Raw genomic sequence first — 20,401 nt, 5'->3', positions numbered from 1 at the left:
AATTGGAGTAAATGGAGTGTTTAGAAAGAAGTGCGGCTTCATCAAGGTCGTTCTGTCGGATGAGGGAGAGGATTCGATTGGGGAGGTTGAGGTGGTTGCCGGTGAGGATGGCGACGGACTCTTGGAGTTTGGGAGCATTAGGCTTAGGGTTAGAGTTTGTAGGATGATGTTGGGGTTGGGAGTGATGGAGGGAGTTTAGAGGGGTTTCGATTCGAAGGCGGCACTTTTGGCGGCTACGCTTGGCGGTTGCTTCTTCAGGAGTGGCGAAGGAGAGAAGGCGACGTGGGAGGAAGAAAGGTGAAGGTAAATCAAACCCTCACAGATTATGTTTTTGGTGGGTGAGGTTAGGGACGAGGACTTCCCAGTCATTATGAATTATAGTTTCCCCTTCTTCAAGGGTAGTTTGGCCATTTGGTAAAATCTAACCTGATGACATCATTACTTAACAGGAATCAACTAACGGAGTGGACCACTATGATTATAGCTTGTAAAAGTGGGGGAGGTATGTGTATTTTTTTTCAAATCGTGGGGGTTACATGAGTTACGGGCTAGTTCCAGGGAACATAATTTACCCCAAAGCTATGTTTGGTATGCATTTTTGGAATACATTCTAGACCGATTTCGCATTCTTGGACCATAAAAACAACTATTTTTATCATCTGAGAATGTGAAATCGATTTAAAATGCATTCCACGAATGTATACCGAACACTGCCTAAATAAAATTAAAAGACTTTGTCTTACTAAAATATGGGACCACAACTTAAACTAGATCAACTGAACCAACCGGTTCTGTTGATAGAATCGTGGGTTAGAAAGAGAGAACGAGAGAAAATAATGTGTTGTATTCATTGATGGGTAAGCCTCTTTATTTATAATAGAGGGGAAATTACAAAAAGACTAAACTAGGCGATGTGGGACTAAAACCCACATAGCCCACTTACACTTAATAATATAAGAAGAATAAAACTACCCCAAAAAGATCAGAATACCCCCCACGGTATTCTGGATTACATATTCCAACACTTCCCCTCAAGTTGGATTATACAAATAAGCAAAGAAAGAAGATCTAGCTTGAACTAAAAAAAAAATAACTCCTAATAATGCTAACACTCCCCTGCAAGTTGGCGCATACAAGGTACTAATGCCCAACTTGAACAAAAAAGGGAAAAAACTAAGTTGTGGCAGAATCCAGTTTGACAGATGAATGCAGCTCCCAAATAAACCTTCAAGAACTTGAAAAATAGATCTTCAAAATCTGGGTAGACTTGAGCAGCAAACTTTCACCAATTTTTAACAGCTGTCCAGTAATGAATCTCTGACTGATAATCTTGAAGATAAGTAACTAGGGTAGCGAGCAGATGAATCAAGCAGCAGAAAAGATCAAGTAGCGGAAAAAATCAACTCAACTGTAGAACCTCATATAGGCAGGCAATAACCAAACATCTTCAATACTTTAATACTTCAATCTCCCCTTTACGGCAAACTCAACCCAATAACAAAGTAGATACCCATTGGCAATGGTGAAAACTCTGATTTTCTATGTTTTGCACCAAGTGTTCCTGCAAATTCTGCTTCTACAATGTTTGCAGGTGTACTGTACATAATCCCCCCCTCACGTGTAGTACACGTGGACATAACAGAGATGATGTAAGAGATATGGCAAAAACATAATATTCCAGAATTTTCCAAGAGGTGCTAAGGGTAATGGAAAAGGAAGAAATGGCAAATTAGAGAATACCATTAACTTCCAAAGGGGTTATGGGTATAAGCCAAAGGTATGTTTTGGGAGGTGGTGAAGTGAAAAGAGCAATGGGATAATGAACCATGGACAAAAACAATGCAACACAGTAATCTTCAACCTTTTTCAATCGATCAAACTAATTCCAAAACACTAATCTCCAATGATCAGATCTAAATTATAAAAAAAAACAGGTCTGATTTTTGGAAGGAGAAGGCACCATTCTTAAAAAACTTGATCGATCTTCACACAAGGAAGAACCAGTGTGCAAAATTCCAAACTATAAACTCCCACATGCTAAATAGAATTGACGAAGATATCTGGACAGCAATGGATGTAAGAAGCTTTAACAAAAAACTTGGATCAGATCTGAATTAGTGAATAAGGCTAGGATCAAGCTCTCAAAGTAAGCCGGATATGAACCAAAAAAGCTTCACATAACTGAATAGGTTCGCAGTTGCAACCAATAACCTTGGAACACACTGTTGTAATCCCAAATAAGCTGATCTCCAGGGTAGTAGATTCGAGTCTTCAATAATGAAAGAAATTCGATCTCCAATAGTAGGATACTCAGTCTCAATAATAGGGTAGCAGTAGTCCACATAAAGGCAGCAGTAACATGTCAACCAGTCATGCTTACGGAAGCCAATCAAGAGAACCAAAAGGTAGGTAGTAAAGCTCAATAGAACCAAAAATATAAGATAATCACTTAGTAGATCCAATAGGTAGTTGAAGCAGCCAGCCACATAAGAACAAGGAAAATAGGTTGATAATTGAAAAAATCGAGCCATAAGAATGAACCTGAATTTTTTCCAAAAATAACTGATGAATGATGCTGAAATATGGGTTGATTACTCCTCTGATTTGTATAAGACTCTCCTCAAAATATGAGCTTAATAGGAAAACCCTAACCCTAAAATGGATTATTGTCAGGGTTTTAGAAAACCCTGAAATTGAGATCGATTTAGGGAAAGGGGGCTGTAATTGCTGATGTAGACATGTAATAGATGCTGACCAAGGCTGCTAAAATGGAACCTCCAAGGTGAACAATCAATCTCAAGTGAGAGTGAGACTTGATCTTCAAAGGGGAGAGATTCCAAAAATCGCAGAGTAGAGCGAGGCGGCATTACAAGACTACACCAAGATATAAGGACCTTCTTCAAGCCTTGAGCTGATGAATGAGAGTTCTCTTTTAATATTAGAACCACCTCCAAAGCACTTGAACAGCAGCAAACATCCCTAGCCCAAATCGATTTTTATCAGGGTTTTGGAAAACCCTGAAAAGAAGAGATCGATTGGGGTAGGGGTCTTCCAAAAACTTGGATAGGTGCAATATTGAGGTCGATTGGTCCTTGAAGTGGGAGTAATCAACCCTCCAAAAATTAGCAAAAACTGAAACCTGAAAGTCAGGGTTTTTGGCAGGTAACCAAATTAGCAGGTTAAGGAATTTTTGCTATAGAAACAAATCCAGCCATCAGAAAGGGTCCAAACTTAGGTCGAGTAGGGCTTGTAGTAATAGAGAATCACCCCCAAAAGATCAGCTGCATCTGAAAAAGGAAACACCAAAATCGATTGGAATCAGGATTTTGAAAAACCCTGACAAGTTGAGATCAATTAGGGTATGGTGGCTGGAATTAATTAAAGCTTGGAGAAAAAGGAAATAGGGAATGAGGATAATGGAATAGGGTAGAAAGGGGCTGGAGAAGGGTGCATAGGGAGGCTCCAACAATGGAGGATCAGTCTTCATTAGGTAAAAATCAGATCTCCAAAAAATTCTGAACAGCTCCAAAATCGCAGGTATGGCTCCAGCAGATTTCGAACAGAATAAAAAAAGGTAGAAAGGGAGGGGGGGCAGCAACTAAATCATGGGTATGCTGTATTTACCTCATTAGTGCTGCCCCTTTACAAGGTTGAGAAGAAGGAGAAGCCGAGAAAGGGAGAAGTTGATTGAAGAGATCGATTAGGGTTTTCTTTCTCTTTTTCTAACCTAGATCAGACCAGCTCTGATATCATGTTGGCAGAATCGTGGGTTAGAAAGAGAGAATGAGAGAAAATAATGTGTTGTATTTATTGATGGGTAAGCCCCTCTATTTATAATAGAGGGGAAATTACAAAGAGACTAAACTAGGCGATGTGGGACTAAACCCACATAGCCCACTTACACTTAATAACATAAGAAGAATAAAACTACCCCAAAAAGACCAGAATACCCCCCACGGTATTCTGGATTACATATTCCAACAGGTTCATTGGTTCATTACAAGACTAAAAAATAAAACATAAAACAACCCAGTCAAAATCGTGGCCAGCTCCTGTGCAGCAGCCGTCTCAAAATTGACTGCTGTCTTCTTCTTCTTCTACTTCCTTGAATACTTTCTCAGCTCTGCATCAGCTTTCCTTGCTACTGATACACAATTTGGCATGAGAATTAGAATAGCACTACAGTAATTGGCGCTTTAGGTCTTATTTTTGGCCACTTTGAATTGGTGTGGTTGTGACGGTTTACTTGGGTTTTATGGTATCACACCCCAATGAAAAGACACAAATAGAAGGAAACATGATTCAGCAACAGATTAATACTTAATTAATTCGTTCAATTGCTTCATATTAGGATCTGCTGAGTAAAATAATAATTGGTGTATTGGAAAATAGAATAACACTTCTGCTGTTGAATCTATTGCTTTCATTCTTTGGTTGCGGTGAAGTAAAAATTAATTGGTGTATCGAGGGCTGTGTACTTAAATTATAATCTTAGCCTCTTCCTTAATATCGTGAATTTAAAATATTTGGCTAGGTTAACATACTTCTCCCCACCCCCCCAAAAGAAAAAAATGAGCTTAGTAAGAAATAATTTGGCTGTTGCTAATACCCACTTTAATGTATGGATCTACATTTCACTGGTGTTATAGTTTGCAAATCTTCTTGATATGCGCTAAAGCTGTCTTTTTACTCGTGTTGTCTATAATTTTTTGTGGAAATGGCTCATACTTGCACTCATGGACTGAACATACAATGTTGATGAACCAGGTTGTTAATGTTAATTAGAGTAAGGTTCTTGAACATTAAGACATCAAATGATTTTATCCTTTTATCTGTGCTACTCCCTTGAGCAGTGCTTACCTGTTCAGTGCTTTTGTGAAAAATTTGATTTGTGACCATAAGCAGTTATATTTGCTTGAGAATTGTCTCTTATTTTTTCAGGATTAGCTTTTTGATATTCCATTTATTAAGTTTTCCTTTTTCATACACTTTTCTTTCTTTTGGGATGGAGACTGGGAAGGCTCCTTGATCATGTGACTGGCTACTGCATTTGTGTTGCCTCCTTTAATATGTGTGTATTTTTTGAACTATAGCAAGTTGAGAATTGCCTATCAAGGGTAGAACAGTCACCATCAGAGTCAATGCAAAATGCACTTTGCCCCTCAATGAAGGCACTGATTGCTGATGATCTTCTGAGGCATTCAGATACTGATGTCAAAGTCGCAGTCTCATCTTGCATTAGTGAGATCACGAGAATAACAGCACCGGATGCTCCTTATGATGATGAACAAATGAAGGTACTTAAAGTAGCTTAATGTGATGTATTTTATCTGAGAGTAGATTTTTTAGATTTCTGCTGTATCAATGCTGTAATGTTTTTGCGACTGCTTACATGAACTCAGTCTGTTTCCTAATTTGTTTCTATGCAGGAGATATTTCAGCTGATTGTTGGTGCATTTGAGAAATTGTTTGATACTTCTAGTTGTTCATATGCTAAGAGAGTTTCGGTACTTGAAACCGTCGCAAAGGTTCGATCATGTGTTGTAATGCTGGACCTTGAATGTGATGCTCTGATTCTTGAGATGTTCCAACATTTCTTGAAAGCCATAAGGTAAAGAGCTCCAATATTGTTGAATCTGTAACTAATTGGCTTATCTTGTTTGTCCTTAGTTGAAGCTGTTGGTTGATGAGAATAGACAATGGATAAATATGAATGCAAATTTTTCTGTGATGTAAAACATGTATAAAAACAGATGGCAGCAGAAAATAGAAAATCTAAGAACAAAACTGATTTGTAGTTGCATCCTTTTAATTTCTGGCATTCTCTATGGTAAACATGTACTCCATTTGCATGGCCCAATTGAACACATATGGGTCTCCTTCGCCACTTAATTGTGGGATTTCAAGCTTGATTCAATGGTCTCTGTCCCTTTGTCATATGGGGAACATGATGCAGGCCGATAAGGTCAGCCTGCAGATAATGGACCCAAAGGGAGATCTAAGGCTATGATTTTATTGAGAAAGATGGGCAACAGTTCTGCGAGACTAGCTTGAGCAGCTGGAACCATCCATCATGATGGAGTTTGAGTAACCACCATAGCATTAGATGGGCCTGTAGAACTGTAGAAGTACCTTCTTGATGCAGATTGAGATTAGAAAGAAAGAAAGGAGGATAGCCTATGGTGGGCCTGGGTTGTTTTTAGACCAGTTCTTGGGCCAAACTAGAGCCAACCAGATCTTATGATTTGGTTTTTCTGGTTTAGCCAAGCAACCAAGTTGTGGGAATTTATTAGAAGACTATCGATCATGAATTCCTTAATTTCAGGAGGGAAAACATCAGACCAATGCAGCTTTCGTGGGAGATCTTGTTCGGCCCTGCTGTGGAAATTGTGATAGGTTGCTGTGGAAATTGTGATAGGTTGTGGGTCAGATTCATATATTTTTAGGATCTTATTCAATTGTAGACGTGGGATCTTAGTTTGGTTGTTATTATTTCAGTCTTTTATTGTAATCAGGTTACTATATAAAACTTTAGGACAAGTTTCATGGCCTGATTAGGAAATCTCCATCTTGGACGTATGGAGCTTCCCCACTCAGATTTGTTTCTTTATTTTGTTATTAGACAATGATCTGATTGGTTACTAGATTTCATAAAACCAATCCTATTCTGTCTCCTTGGCCATACATACCCCATGATTGATTAAGTTCAGTAAAATTGGCTTGATGCCCCAAATATATGAGATTCAGATTTCCGTGACCAAGAGATGCAGCTCTGCAAGTCAGTGGGATGCTGATTCAGGCTTGGGTGAGATGCTCAAGTCATATCTTCTTCTTCTTCTACATTATTTCTTCCATTAAATTCCTACAACTACAGGTTAATTCTGATTTAATCCTCAATCGATTACTGCTGCTGATCTTCTGTTAATCTTCAATTCTTGTGGAGTAATCTGAGTGTAATATATCAGTGGAAACGGGATTTATCAGTCCCAAGAGAATCAGATTTCTCTGCAGAATTATCGTTGGTGGATACCCTGTTCTTGGGCTTTCCTGCTCTGTCTTGGAATATATCATTCTGCAGAATCTGCCCATCTCATTTGTGTGTACTCTTGTGGACTTCTTCACTCTTTGGGGTGTGATAATCGACCAAGGTCATCACCATCAGACCATCTGATCTGATGATATCTAGGTTCCTAGAATTTAGGACCTAAAGTTTTTATTTTCTGAAACAGATCTATAGATGAGAATCCAGTCATTGGATTCCCTCGAATTTTTGAAGTTCTGTACATCTGATTGAAGGGCCTGCTCGACCAGAAAGCCAGCTTGATCTGAGTTGTGAATTTTGACATATTAATTTTCTCTATAATATGGAACTGTCCGATCTTACTGGTTGGGAATAATCTGAAACCTCTTTCTAGGTTAAACCAGATCCCATTACTCCTGGATGATTCCTTGTTCCATCGTAGCCATAAATTCTTTCAACCGGCAAAAACTGTTTATGACATTTATCTCTGTGTAATAATTCTATGTTTTCTCGGTCTCACAATTTTTAATCCTAATTTCTTTGAATAGTAATAAACTCAATTTGGTGACTAATTTTCACATAAAGTCTGTCACGTCTCATCTTCCCTTATTTGATATGAGTTCTTTATAAGTTTCTTAACAGGACCATATGGTTGTTTTGAAGTGTCAAAATTTTAGGTCAGATTTAAGTCTAAGTGCATGTTTGTACCAGGCTTCTGATTTTGGGAATTTAGAAGTGCTGCCAGATAAATCACATAATTAATCTTATTTTAGTGGAATTTCTTTGTTTGGGTTGTATATGTGTTGGGCCTTTAGTCCAATGGATTTTCTTTGTAATAAATAGGTCACTCTAGAAGGCAAAAATATGGGTAGAAGGTAGGAATAAGGAATTTTACTTTTTTAGTTTAGTTTGGGTTGTTTTATTTATTATTGTATTGTTTCTCTCTACTTGTAAAGGTTATATATAGTCTTTTCTGAATAGAACTCTTCCTTCTAGTCTGGATTGAATTTTAGTCATGTGGGAAGCCTATCCCCTACTTTGGATAGAGTTTCCTACTTCCTTCTTTTCTATTTCAGTTTCCTAGTTAGTTTAAGTTATCTAATTCGTTTAGAAATGGTTTAGGCCTTTCCTTTTATGAGTTTGAGTCTGTTTTTGAGCTTCTATGTAATGGGCTACAGCCTTGTACTTGAATTTGAGTAATTAATTTGGTTTGTTGCCTTTAGTTTTGCTGGTGATTCAGTAGGCTACCTGGTGGTGGTTCCAGGAACCCTTGGTGGTGACTCCAAGGTTGGGGTATTGGTAGTGATTCCAACCCCACAGATCAGGTGGTGATTCCTGATCATTTGTATATATATAATTTCTTTTCTATTTCAGTTTCAATTTCAAATATGCTTTCTTTCCCATCGAATTCTATGTACTTCAACTTGGATTTCTCCAAATTTCTTGTTTTAAAATTGATCTCTGAATTCTGATTTCACTTCTTTGTTCTGCTATTAGTTATGAATCTTGTAATGGTTCCAAAATCTAAACTTTCCAATTAACACTAGAAATTCTAGTGCAACTAGAATTTGTTAAATTTATTAAATCTTCAGATTTCTGAATTTGTTTTGGCTGTTCTGTTTTTACTTTCTATTGCCTGTTATTCAATTGAAGAGCCTATTGATCGCTGGTTTGAACCCCCATTCTGTCCAATTTGGCATTCGTTGAACTATCCTTCCCCAAGTAGGATTACTCCATAGTGAGAATTTTACTGTTAGATTTTGATCACACTTTGTAGAACTTTTCTACATTAAAATCAGATCCTTCAATTGATTATTGGTGTATCAGACCTGTTATTTTGTCTCTGTATTTTTTCCTGCGATCCTATCGCAAGATTATCTCCCACTGGAATCCATTGGTTTGGGGTTAGCACTGCATTCAGAAGCTAGTTTCTAGGAGGCAAGGAGGTGGGTCCAACTGAAATCGTCGTTTTGGAATCTTTGCTGCCTCCAACACCAGAACCCTTGAAGAATTGTTGGTTGGGAATCTTTAAGCCATTTGCCTCACAAAATTTGGGGTTCTAGTGGTGGAGGTGTACCAAATTGATGTTTTCTGTTCAATCTGCCTCCTTGCCTCCTTAAATCCTGATAAGCTGTCCAAAGTCCAAACTAAGGGCACATTTGGATCCAATTCCAACTCTTAATTTTTCCAATTCTGAATTGCAACTCATAGAATTAGAGAATTGCATTTTGGATGCACTATTTGTGTCTCTAATTAGTCTCCTCTCCTTTGGTTGATGGCATTACCCCCTTTTTCTCCATCTGTTCTTTTTCTTATGTTTTAATTGCGAAATGAAGAGAATGCCCTGGCTAAAGTGTGTGCAAAGCAGTCTTTAAAGCCTTAGGTGTAGAATCTCTCCAGAATTGCTCGTGTGCCTTTGAATAAGCCCAATTCTCAATTCTGGTTTAATTCTATGAATTGCTCCAAAATTGGAGCAGACATGTATGTCATCAAGTCATTATTCAAATTCTAATTCTTGGCCAGAATTGAGAATTAGAATTAAAACCAAACATGCACAAGCCTTTAGGATGGTGTGTGGCTTATGTGTGTCACTATAATTCCTTACGAATTTTATTTCAGTGTTGGTTATGGAAATTACATTTTGAGCAATTTACATGCACCTCCCCTCATGTTTGGACCTCCCCTCATGTTTGAACCATTAACAGAACACCCCCCGTTGTTTGAACATTTACATGGACCTCCCCTGGACTATTGTGGGGCTTACCTTACCTGTCTGTTAAGTTGAAACTGTTAGTTGAAGCAAAACGTTCATAATTGGCCATATTACCTTTCATTAATGTACTTTTACCCTTTTACCCTTATGTTACAAAACCCAAACCCATCTCCTCAACCATCGTTCCAACCTCATCTTCCTCCATCTATCTCACCTCTTTCTTCTCCGGCATTCTGCGAACCTCCACTGTCCTCTCCGGTGATCGGCGAGGGTGGAGCTCAACTCTCCACCTCCACTCCAACGATCTTCGAGATGCAAATCTGATCGCGGTCAACTCCGATGGCTCTGCTGTTGTTCTAATATCTCCAATCTGGTGAAATGCGAGATGCACGAAATAGCATATTATTGTTGTCCGTTTGAAAATCTCCGGCGGCTCTGCTGCTGCTCTAATATCTCCAATCTGGCGAAATGCGACTCAAATTTGTGAAAACAGGGACTAGAAGAGTATGATTTTCAAGAAATAGACATTTTAAATAAATCTTCCCATGTTAACGTAATTTGGCATTTGAAATTGCAACGGTTCATCAAAATGGGAAGTCAAATGAAAACTGACGAAAGAAGAATCACTGAAGAAAGAAGAACAAGTATTGGTCGAAGAAAGCAAGAAATTTAATCACGTTTCTGGCATTTTGCGGAACTTTCTGGGGAACAATTTTCAACTAGCTGACACGGATTTAGGCAGGCTGATTCATCATCGTTCATTGGTCACAAACTTCACTGGCTTTGTAAACAAAGGACTGGAATAACTCCAAACTGTGATCAAACAATCTTCCACAGAGGGTCAACAATGTCCTAAATACTTTCTGAAATCAGAAAATCAGATGAAGATAATATGAAGTTCCAATTCTGCCAATAAGAGAATAAAACAGAGAACCGCCGCACTGTATAGAGAATTCAAATTTCAGCAACCCAAGGCCTCAGGTCATCCCCAAAAACAGGTCAAAGGACCACTTCAAACTGCTTAATAAAAGCCCCAAATAATCAGCCAAAGCCAGATAACAGATCTGGATTAATTAAAGAAATCGATACTCTCAGAGATTTCAGCTATCGAAAACAATAGAACTGCAATTTAGCTATTTTTATTTTGTGTACACATTTTTGTTATTTTGTTCTCACTAGTAACACTGGTTTCATCCATTTTATGGGTTGCAGACTAGTATGGAAGCGGTTGTTAGTTTTTCTAAGCAAGCAATAATCCAAGCTAAAAAATCTCAAAGCTTGATTCATCGAATCATCCAATGCATGAACAGCTCAACTGCAACTCATAAGCAAGCATTAGAACCATCAAGATAGAATGAGAGAGATTGTTCGAAGAGAGGGAAAGGGTGCAGAGGGTTGGGGGTGGGTGAGGTTGCAGGAGGAGGAAGAAGAAGAAAGGGAAAGTGCAAAGGGTTGGGGGTGGGTGGGGTTGCAGGAGGAGGAAGAAGAAGATTTGGGGATTTTAGGTTTGAGGATGTAAAAAAGGTGCAAATGGTATTTCGATTTTATCATTTTAGTTCAAGATATAACAAGGGTAAAAATGTTATTTACATTTCAAAACTAACACCTCACTAACTCCGTCAGCCTTCAAGGGTACAGATGTAATTGTTCAAACAATGGGGGTGTTCTGTAAATGATTCGAACACGAGGGTAGGTGCATGTAATTTGCTCATATTTTTTTGGCAGATAAAGGTTACTCTTCTCTGTAGTTGAGGTCATCCTTTGTCCAACTGTTGGATTGTATACTGGACCTTTTCAATGTTTTATTTTATTTTCTATCATGTACAGCCACTCTATATTAGAGTTGGCTATATTAGGGGCACTTCTGTCCATGTAATCTCTATTATTCATTATAAATACAAAGGCTTGGGGTTAGTATTTGATCATCCAAGCAATATTTTCTAATTCAGATCTGCTAACATGGTATCAGAGCAGGTTTCGATTTCTCCTTTCTCTCTTTTTTATTCTCAATTTTTTCTTCCCGTCTCTTTCTCCTTTTGTTCTTCATTCTCCCACAAGGGCAGCACTGATGAGGTGATCTAAAGATCTAGATGCTGCCCTCCATCACCTCATTCGATATAAAAAAATTCTGCTCGATAGAAGATTGCTCCCTATCTGCGATATTTACAGACTTCAAGGTTTTTTCTGGATTGATTCTCTCTACAGTACACGGACTTGATTCACCTTCTTGAAGTGCAAGAACTGCAGAAGATTATTGCGCAAGACTCTATCCCTCCTCATAGATCGATTTTTTTCTTCAAAATTTGTTTTTATTTTTTTCAAAACCTGAAAAATATCGATCTCTGGGTTGCTGGTTTTTGTTGAAGCTGATTTTTGGAAGGGTGATTCTCCAATAATACAGGCACACTCGACCTCAGTTACAGCTTCATCCATCAAGTTTTTGGCACCATTCCCCCCTATATCGATCTTACCAAAACAAAGTTTTTTTTCAAAACCCTGACAAAATCGATCTAGGGGATTGCCTTGTCCACTGCTACTGATTTTTTAAGACATATATCCTCATCTGTAAAGGTCTATCTTCTTCAATTTCTTGAGTGTCTTAGTTTTTCTTGGATTTTTTTATTGGGTTTCTCATCGCAACAGCTTCTCTGCGATTATGGGTGACTCAGAAAATTCCACTGCTACTTCTGATCATGATGGCCAAGGCAAAACAGAATACCACAATTTTCCTCCTAATCCTATCAAATTGGATGACTCCAACTACCTTCTATGGTCTCGATCTGCATCCGTTGCCATTGTTGGCCGTGGCCTTACTGGCCATATTAATGGCATCAGTGCTATGTTGACTACCCTTGGTCCTCTTCAAGATAGGTGGCTTGCCAACAATGGGGTTCTCATGTCTTATCTGATTGGTTCCATGCAACCGACCTTGCCAATGGTTTTTTGCTCCTTGATACAGCCTCCCAAATATGGGCTGCCTGCAAGGAAACATATAGACAGCTTGGTAATGATGCTCAGGTTTATGAACTTCGGAGAAAGGTCCTTCATACTACTCAGGAAGAGTTATCTGTCTCCAAATATTATGCTACCTTGCGCAGTCTCTGGCAACAATTAGACCATTTTTCTGATTTCCACCCCTCTACAGCTGCCGATATTGCTGCATATAAGAAGCATGTGGACAAGATAAGGGTTTATGATTTTTTGGCTGGATTGAATGTGGAGTATGATTAGATTTGTGTCCAACTGTTGGGCCATTCCCCTTTTCTCACACTTGAACAGTCCTATGCTTTGGTCTCCTATGAAGAGAACCGTGGGGGTGCTATGCTGCACCCTCTTATTATTGACAGATCAGCCCTACAGATTGCTGCACTGGTTACTCCTGCACCTATTGGAAATCACTCTCTTGGTGATTCCACTAAAGGCATTGTTACTTGTGAGCACTATAACAAGCCCTACCAGACTAAAGAAAAATGTTGGAAGCTTCACGGGAAACCAGCTGACTTTGAAGCAAAACGGGCTACCAAGAAAAAGTCAAAGAACAAGGTTCATCACATTGAGACTGTTACCACAGCCCCTACTACTGACATTGGTCTATCCCAGGATGATCTACAGGCATTCCTACGTGTGTTCAAGGCTTCTGTTGCTGCCTCTTCTACTACATCAGCTACTGCCAATTCCTTTGCTCCTTTAGGTTCATATTTTGCTTGGTCAGGTATCCCATTTGGTGGTCACTGTGCTTCTGTAGCATCCCATCCTTGGATCATAGATTTTAGTGCTACAGACCACATAACTAGTTCTTCTAGTCTTTTTCATCGTTATTCTCCCACTTTTGGGAAAGACAAAGTCAGGGTACCTGATGGTTCCCCTTCTTCTATCTTTTGAAAAGGATCAATTAAGTGCACCTTTTCTTTTACCTTGGCTTCAGTTTTACACATTCCTAATTTTACTACTAACTTTTGATCCATTAGTAGTATTACTCGTGATCTTAACTGCAAAGTAACATTTTTTCCTTCTCACTGTGTTTTTTGGGATCTGGTGACAGGGAAGATGATTGGATGTGGTAAAGTGTAAGGTGGATTGTACCTGCTTGATGATGGTCATCCTTTTCCACCAAAACTCATTGGTCTCTTCTGAACTTTACCAATGGCACTCTAGATTAGGTTACTCCCCATTAAGAACTGTCTCTTTTGTTTCTTGCTTTAATTAAGGGTTGTAATAAAGATGAATTTTTTTGTGAGGCTTGTATTCGGGCCAAACAGACACGTTCAACTTATTCTACTTCAAATAAAAGAAGTTATTTTTTCCATGTGGTTCATTTTGATGTTTGGGGTCCTAGTTGTAAGACTTCTATTTCTGGATACCTTTGGTTTGTGTCATTTAATAACTGTCATTCTAAAAACATATGGGTATTTCTTATGCACACAAAAAAATCGGGTTTTTTCATGTTTTCAGCATTTCCATAAGATGATTCAAACTCAATTCCAGGTCACTTTCAAAATTTTGAGAAGTGACAATGGAACAGAGTATACAGAAGGTCACTTCCAAAAATATCTTGCTGACCATAGTATTATTCACCAGACTAGTTGTGTTGATACCCCAACCCAAAATGGTGTGACTAAAAGGAAGAATCGTCACTTACTAGAGGTGGCCAGGGCATTGATGTTTGCTCGACATGTTCCCTCCCAATATTCGGGAGATGTTGTTCTCATTAATCGGTTGCCTACGGGTTCTTGACTCCTGTAGTCCGCTTGAGGTTTTACTTGGGGATTCCTCCTTTGTTGTTTCACCGAAAGTGTTTGGCTGTGTGTTATGTTAGGGATGCAAAGTCTCCTAGCAAACTTGAACCCTGTGGGTTACAATGTATTTTTTTTGGGTTATTCTTCAACCCAGAAGGGTTATAAGTGTTACCATCCCCTTTCCCGTCGTCGTTTGGTTAGTATGGATATTATTTTTCATGAAGGCCTTTCTTGTTATTCTTCACCACCTCTTCAGGGGGAGAGTTCTAGTGAAGATGTGTTTCCTTTACTTGAGCCTACTCTTGAGATTTGTCCTCCTTCGGCTGCTGTCCCTAGTAATGCCTCTACTCCTTTGGCTACTGCCCCTACTCCTTTGGCTGCTGCTCCTTTAGCCAAAGAGAATCCTATACAAAAGGAGACTATGGACAATAGTGATGGTGAAGTTCCTAATCAGGGGGAGCTGACTCCAGTCCAGAGAACCATTAGTGAATTTCAGAAGAGGGTTGACGACCCCAACATTTTAACCTATCAAAGAGGATGTTCCAGAAAAGGGCAACTTAAATCCACTGTAGCACCAGTACCCATCCAATTGCTGACTTTAGATCAAGACCCAACTGCTCTTGGTAAGATCTCTCCTTTTGACCTACCTCTTGTTCATTGCAAAGGTACTAGGACTTGCACTCAGCATCTCATTTTTTGTTTTGTTTCTTATAGTTCTCTGTCTCCATCCTTTCCTGCATTTGTGTCCTCTCTTTCTTTTGTTTCTATTCCTAAAATTTGGTAGGAAGCTTATACAAATGGAAAGTAAAAGGCAACAATGTTGGAAGAAATGAGAGCATCGAAAAATATTAATACTTGGGATCTTGTAGCTCTTCCTCTAGGGAAAAAACCAGTGGGATGTAAATGGGTGTTTGTGGTCAAACAGAAGGTTGATGGGACTGTGGATCGATATAAGGCACGTCTGGTTGCAAAAGGCTTTACTCAGACATACGGGGTTGACTATCGGGAGACCTTCGCACCAGTGGCAAAACTCAACACTGTAAGATTGTTATTATCTTATGCTGTTAATCTTGGATGGGTTCTTCAACAGTTGGATGTGGAGAATGCCTTCCTCCATGGAGAGCTAGAGGAAGAGGTATATGTGGACATCCCACCAGGCTTTTCTGATGACAAGACCAGGGGAAAGGTCTGTTGATTGAAGCGTGCTCTTTATAGGTTGAACCATTTATCTAGAGCTTGGTTCGGCAGGTTTCACAAGGCTATGGTTTCTGTGGGATACAAACAAAGCAATGCTGATCATACCTTGTTCATCAAACGAGTTGGTGATGAGGTTACTCTTCTCATAGTCTATGTGGACGATATTGTGGTAACCGGAAATGTGGTGATGAGATCAACAAACTGAAGCACTTTCTTGGTCGTGAGTTCGAAATAAAGGGTCTGGGACCTCTAAAATATTTTTTGGGAATAAAAGTTGTTCGATCTTCAAAGGGCATCTTTCTTTCTCAAAGAAAATATATCCTAGATCTGTTGTTCGAGACTGGGCTGTTAGGGTGTCATCCGGGAGACATTCCCATAGAAGCTATTGCAAGACTCAAGGAGAAAGAAGGTGAACCAGTTGACAAAGGTCGCTATCAGCGGTTGGTTGGTAAACTGATCTGCCTCTCTCATACACGGCCAAACATTGCTATTGCCGTAAGCTTGGTAAGTCAGTTTATGCATGATCCTTATTCCTCTCATATGGAGGCAATACTTTGCATCCTCCATTATTTGAAGTCTGCTCCAGGAAAAGGAATACTTTTATCCCCTCATGGTCATCTGAAGGTTGAAGCTTATACTGATGTTGATTGGGCTGGCTCTATCGACAAAAAATCTATCTTTGGATATTGCTCTTTTGTGGGTGGGAATCTTGTCACATGGCGTAGCAAGAAGCAGAATGTTATGGCAAGATCCAGTGCTGAAGCAGAGTTTCGTGCCATGGCGCAAGGAATCTGTGAACTGTTATTGCTTAGAGGATTGTTGCAGGATGTTGGTGTTGCTGTCCATCTTCCCATGATGCTATATTGTGATAATAAGTCTGCCATTAGCATCGCTCATAATCCTGTCTAGCACAATCGTACCAAGCATGTGGAGGTTGACAAACATTTTATCAAGGAGAAACTTGAAGGCGAACTCATCTGTGTTCTCTTTGTGCAGTCTATTGATTAAATAGCTGATGTGTTCACTAAGGGGTTGAGTGGCAAAGTGTTTCATCTTATTTTAGTCAAGTTGGGCATGCATGATATATATGCACCAATTTGAGGGGGAGTGTTGGATTGTATTGGACAGAATACCGTAGGGGTATTCTGGACCTTTTTCAGTGTTTTATTATATTTTTTATCATATACAACCACTCTATATTAGAGTCGGCTATATTAGGGGGCTCTTCTATCCAAGTAATCTCTATTATTCATTGTAAATACAAAGGCCTATGGTCAGTATTTGATCATCCAAGCAATATTCTCTAATTCAGATCTGCTAACATCAACGTTCCATGGTCAATAGTTAGAATATCCTTTTTTTATTAGGGAGAAAAAATGCTAACTGGTGCTGTGCCTCGGCGTGTACATGCACCCAAGCACATCCGCATGCAAAATAACCAGCGCACCCCCTGGAAAGGCGGAAAGAAGTAGGGTTGCGCCGATCATTTCGCGTGCGGCTATGCCTGGGCACAAGTACATGTCGAGGCAGAACATCGGTTAGCATTCCTTTTCCCTTTTTTTTTATTATCAATATTCATACTTTCTGATATTAGTTAGCTGTCATCTTGTGGATCTATTTTTATCACAAGTCTAGTTGGTTGGAATTATTATTTGTGGCTTGTTGCGTTATTGCTTCTAATTTCAACTTTGTTTTTAGTTTTTGTTTGTTAGTTAGTTCAAAACCCTAGAGCTGATTTCTGTCACTGATTGTTTCCTATTTGGCTATTCTTGGACGACATAACCAAGAGCATCCAAGACGAGGTCCCGTGGTATATGCTCTTCGCCGATGATATCGTTTTAGTGGATGAGACAAAAGCAAGGATTAACGTGAAGTTAGAGCTCTGGAGATAACCTTGGAAACAAGAGGATTTAAGATTAGTAACGAAGATGGAGTATATGGTGTTTAATTTTAGTCACATTATGATGGATATTGACATAGTATGAATTGAGGATCGAGAGATACCACAAAGTGACTATTTTAGATATCTGGGGTCAATTATAAATAAAAAGGTGGCATAGAGGATGATGTTTCGCAGAGAATTAAAATGGGATGGTACATCCGGAGTGTTATGTGGACTGACATTCCTTTAAAGCTTAAAGAAAAGTTCTATTGGACTATTGTATGACCGGGTATGATGTATGGGGCAAAGTGTTTGGGTAGTTAAGAAGTGTCATATTGAGAAACTATGTGTAACTGAGATGAGGATGTTAAAATGGATGTGCGGAAAATTAGGAGTGACAAAGTAAGGAATGAACGTATTAGAGCTGACTTGGGAATTGCTTTGATCAATGACAAGATCGAAGAGAGGCGTTTGAGGTGGCATGGGCATGTTCAAGGGAGGCCTAGGGATGCCCAGGAAGGAGGAGGGGGTCCTTTATTACATGGACTAATCCATGTGCTGCCAAGTAGCAAATAGTTATTAAGTGTTATGCTTCGCTAGGTATAGTGATGCCTAGAATTACCCTTATTTTATTGTATTTATCTTATTGTAAATATTGAGTCGATTAGGGGATCTTCTTTTCGCCTGCAGGTGGAAGAGAGTATTAGTTGGTTTGGGTTTCTGTTGAGGAATCCCTATTGGTGGTTGATTGTAGGAGGTTCCCTTATTTGTTTTTTGGGAAAAAGATTGCTACACTGCCCTTGGACAGATTCCTTTATGCCCTCCGGCCTCCTCGCATGATAAACAGTGGGATCCATAGTGACATCTCTCTTTTATCTAACTATATAGGCCTCATATGGATGATACCACTTTCCAAGCCCTCATTGGTTGTAGTGTGCAGATTCCTTCTTACATTGCCCTCATGGGAACTCTCTCCCTTGTTTTTATTTATTTTTCTTCTGTTTTCAGTTTTAAAAATACATGTAAGAGGCTTAGGCTCCTCATGATTTGATTAATGGCATTGATCTAGTTTTATTTTGATAGTGAGGCATGGTAACAAATCTCGGTTGAAATTGCTAATATCTCGTTTTCTTGAGAAACCGAGACGAGATGTGGGTGGAAAAAAGTCACTAGTTTCAACCAGTTTCGATTGAAACAACCCATATTTCACAAGTTTCAACACATGCCTATCGAAACTTGAGGAAACCTGGCTCGAAACTAGGACATACAATTATTTATGCTAGAAACCAGGACAAACATTTCTTTATGCCTAATGTCATTTAAGTAAATGTTTCATTTAGTTAAGATATTATTCGTAAATAAGCAAATACGCCCTATTTGAATCCAATAAAAATAGTTAAAAAATCGAATTCCAAAAGGATAAAAAATCAACCCCCCCCTTCAAGAACAAAAATTGGATTTTCGGTGGTAGGTGTAATTTTCAACTTTTAAATGCTAGGATTTTTCTCAAAGCTAAAAATTCCATAAATCTTTATATGGTAAAACATTGCTAAAAACCAAAAGTGCGATATTGAAGGAGTTATGTTTCGGTCAAACCTTATTTGATGTTCGTGAATGCTATTTAAAATCGCTCTAATTGAAAATATTTTTTTAGACATTAAAACAAATGAATATATTACCGCACTTTTGGTTTTTAGCAATGTTTTACCGTATTAAGATTTAGGGAATTTTTAGATTTGAGAAAAATCCCAGCATTTAAAAGTTAAAAATTTCACCTATCGCCGAAAATTCAATTTTTGTTCTTGAACTGGGGGTTGACTTTTTATCTTTTTGAAATTTTATTTTTTAACTATTTTTATTGGATTCAAATAGTGGGTATTTGCTTATTCTGAATATTATCCCAAGTAGATGAAACATTTACTTAAACGATATTTGGTATAAATAAATGTCTATCTTGACAACTATGATTCACACTGTGCGTACACTAGTAAACTTGGGTAAAAAATCATTGTAACCATTAGTGTTTTTTTTTTTAGGTGAAAATAGTTCATGCATTGTGTTTAGAATGTCAAAAATAGGCTGTATACAAAAAATCAGATAAAAAAAGCATTTCTAGGCCTCGAAACCACCAGTTCGAGTTAGCGGGAAAAAAATCACAGGTTTCGACCATATCTCGGTTTCTGGCTGGGTCGAAACCCGAGTTTTAGAATCTTGTAGTGACTAGTGAGGTTGATGCTTCTTTCTCTCTCCTCTCTTCTCCCTCCATGACTTTGATCTGTTCTCACCTCTCTTCTCTCTCTTCATCTCTGCGGGATCTGAACCAGCGTGGTTCTTTTTCTTCTTGTACCCCTCACGAGCAGATCCTTCTATCGGTTTGCCTCAACTTGGTATATGATGCAGCTGGCTAGTTCAGCTGTGTTGATGTTGTTTGATCTCAAAATCTACATCTTGGATTTTTATATGTTAATTGGAGCATTATAATACCATGGGCCCAAAGTATTGAATAATTTTTTAAATTAGAAGTAGAATAGTTTTTAATTTATTTTGTGGGGTCCAATGGTTAGATGTATAGGGGATGTATCATTTTATTGGTTAAGAAGAAAAACCCTAAAAAATAGAAAAGAGGAAGAGAAAAATAAGAAAAGTTAGAACTTTCCAGTACCAAGGAAAAAGGCACAATGAGAAAATGAGTGAGAACGCACCGTGTTTAAGTACCTATAAAATTCTGTAGAGAAGGCTCCGTTGGAAAGCTCCCTCAGGTCATTCCGATCCCGAGGAAGTCGGCACTTGGAGACCCACTCCCTGGTAACAACACCGTCGTCCATCGCTGAATCGCTAGCTTTCAAATTCCA

At 38.7% G+C, this 20,401-nt stretch overlaps 1 protein-coding gene across 5 annotated transcripts in view; it reads left to right on the top strand.

The window, feature by feature from the left end:
* The window catches only part of LOC122645748 (nucleolar and coiled-body phosphoprotein 1), a 50,120-nt gene that overhangs the window by 14,560 nt on the left and 15,159 nt on the right, over positions 1-20,401 (top strand). For all 5 annotated transcript variants that reach the window (XR_006330515.1, XM_043839097.1, XM_043839099.1 and 2 more), the window contains 2 exons: positions 5,094-5,297; positions 5,430-5,611. Coding sequence is in view for 4 of the 5 variants with exons in the window: in XM_043839097.1 (XP_043695032.1) it covers positions 5,094-5,297; positions 5,430-5,611 (386 nt within the window). In the remaining variant the exon portion in view is untranslated. The remainder of the gene's footprint in view (positions 1-5,093; positions 5,298-5,429; positions 5,612-20,401) is intronic.

Source organism: Telopea speciosissima, chromosome 11 (genome assembly GCF_018873765.1).
Source record: "Telopea speciosissima isolate NSW1024214 ecotype Mountain lineage chromosome 11, Tspe_v1, whole genome shotgun sequence".
Taxonomy (NCBI): domain Eukaryota; kingdom Viridiplantae; phylum Streptophyta; class Magnoliopsida; order Proteales; family Proteaceae; genus Telopea; species Telopea speciosissima.
The sequence above is the reverse complement of the archived record's forward strand: the minus strand, read 5'-3'. Positions and strand labels throughout refer to the sequence as shown.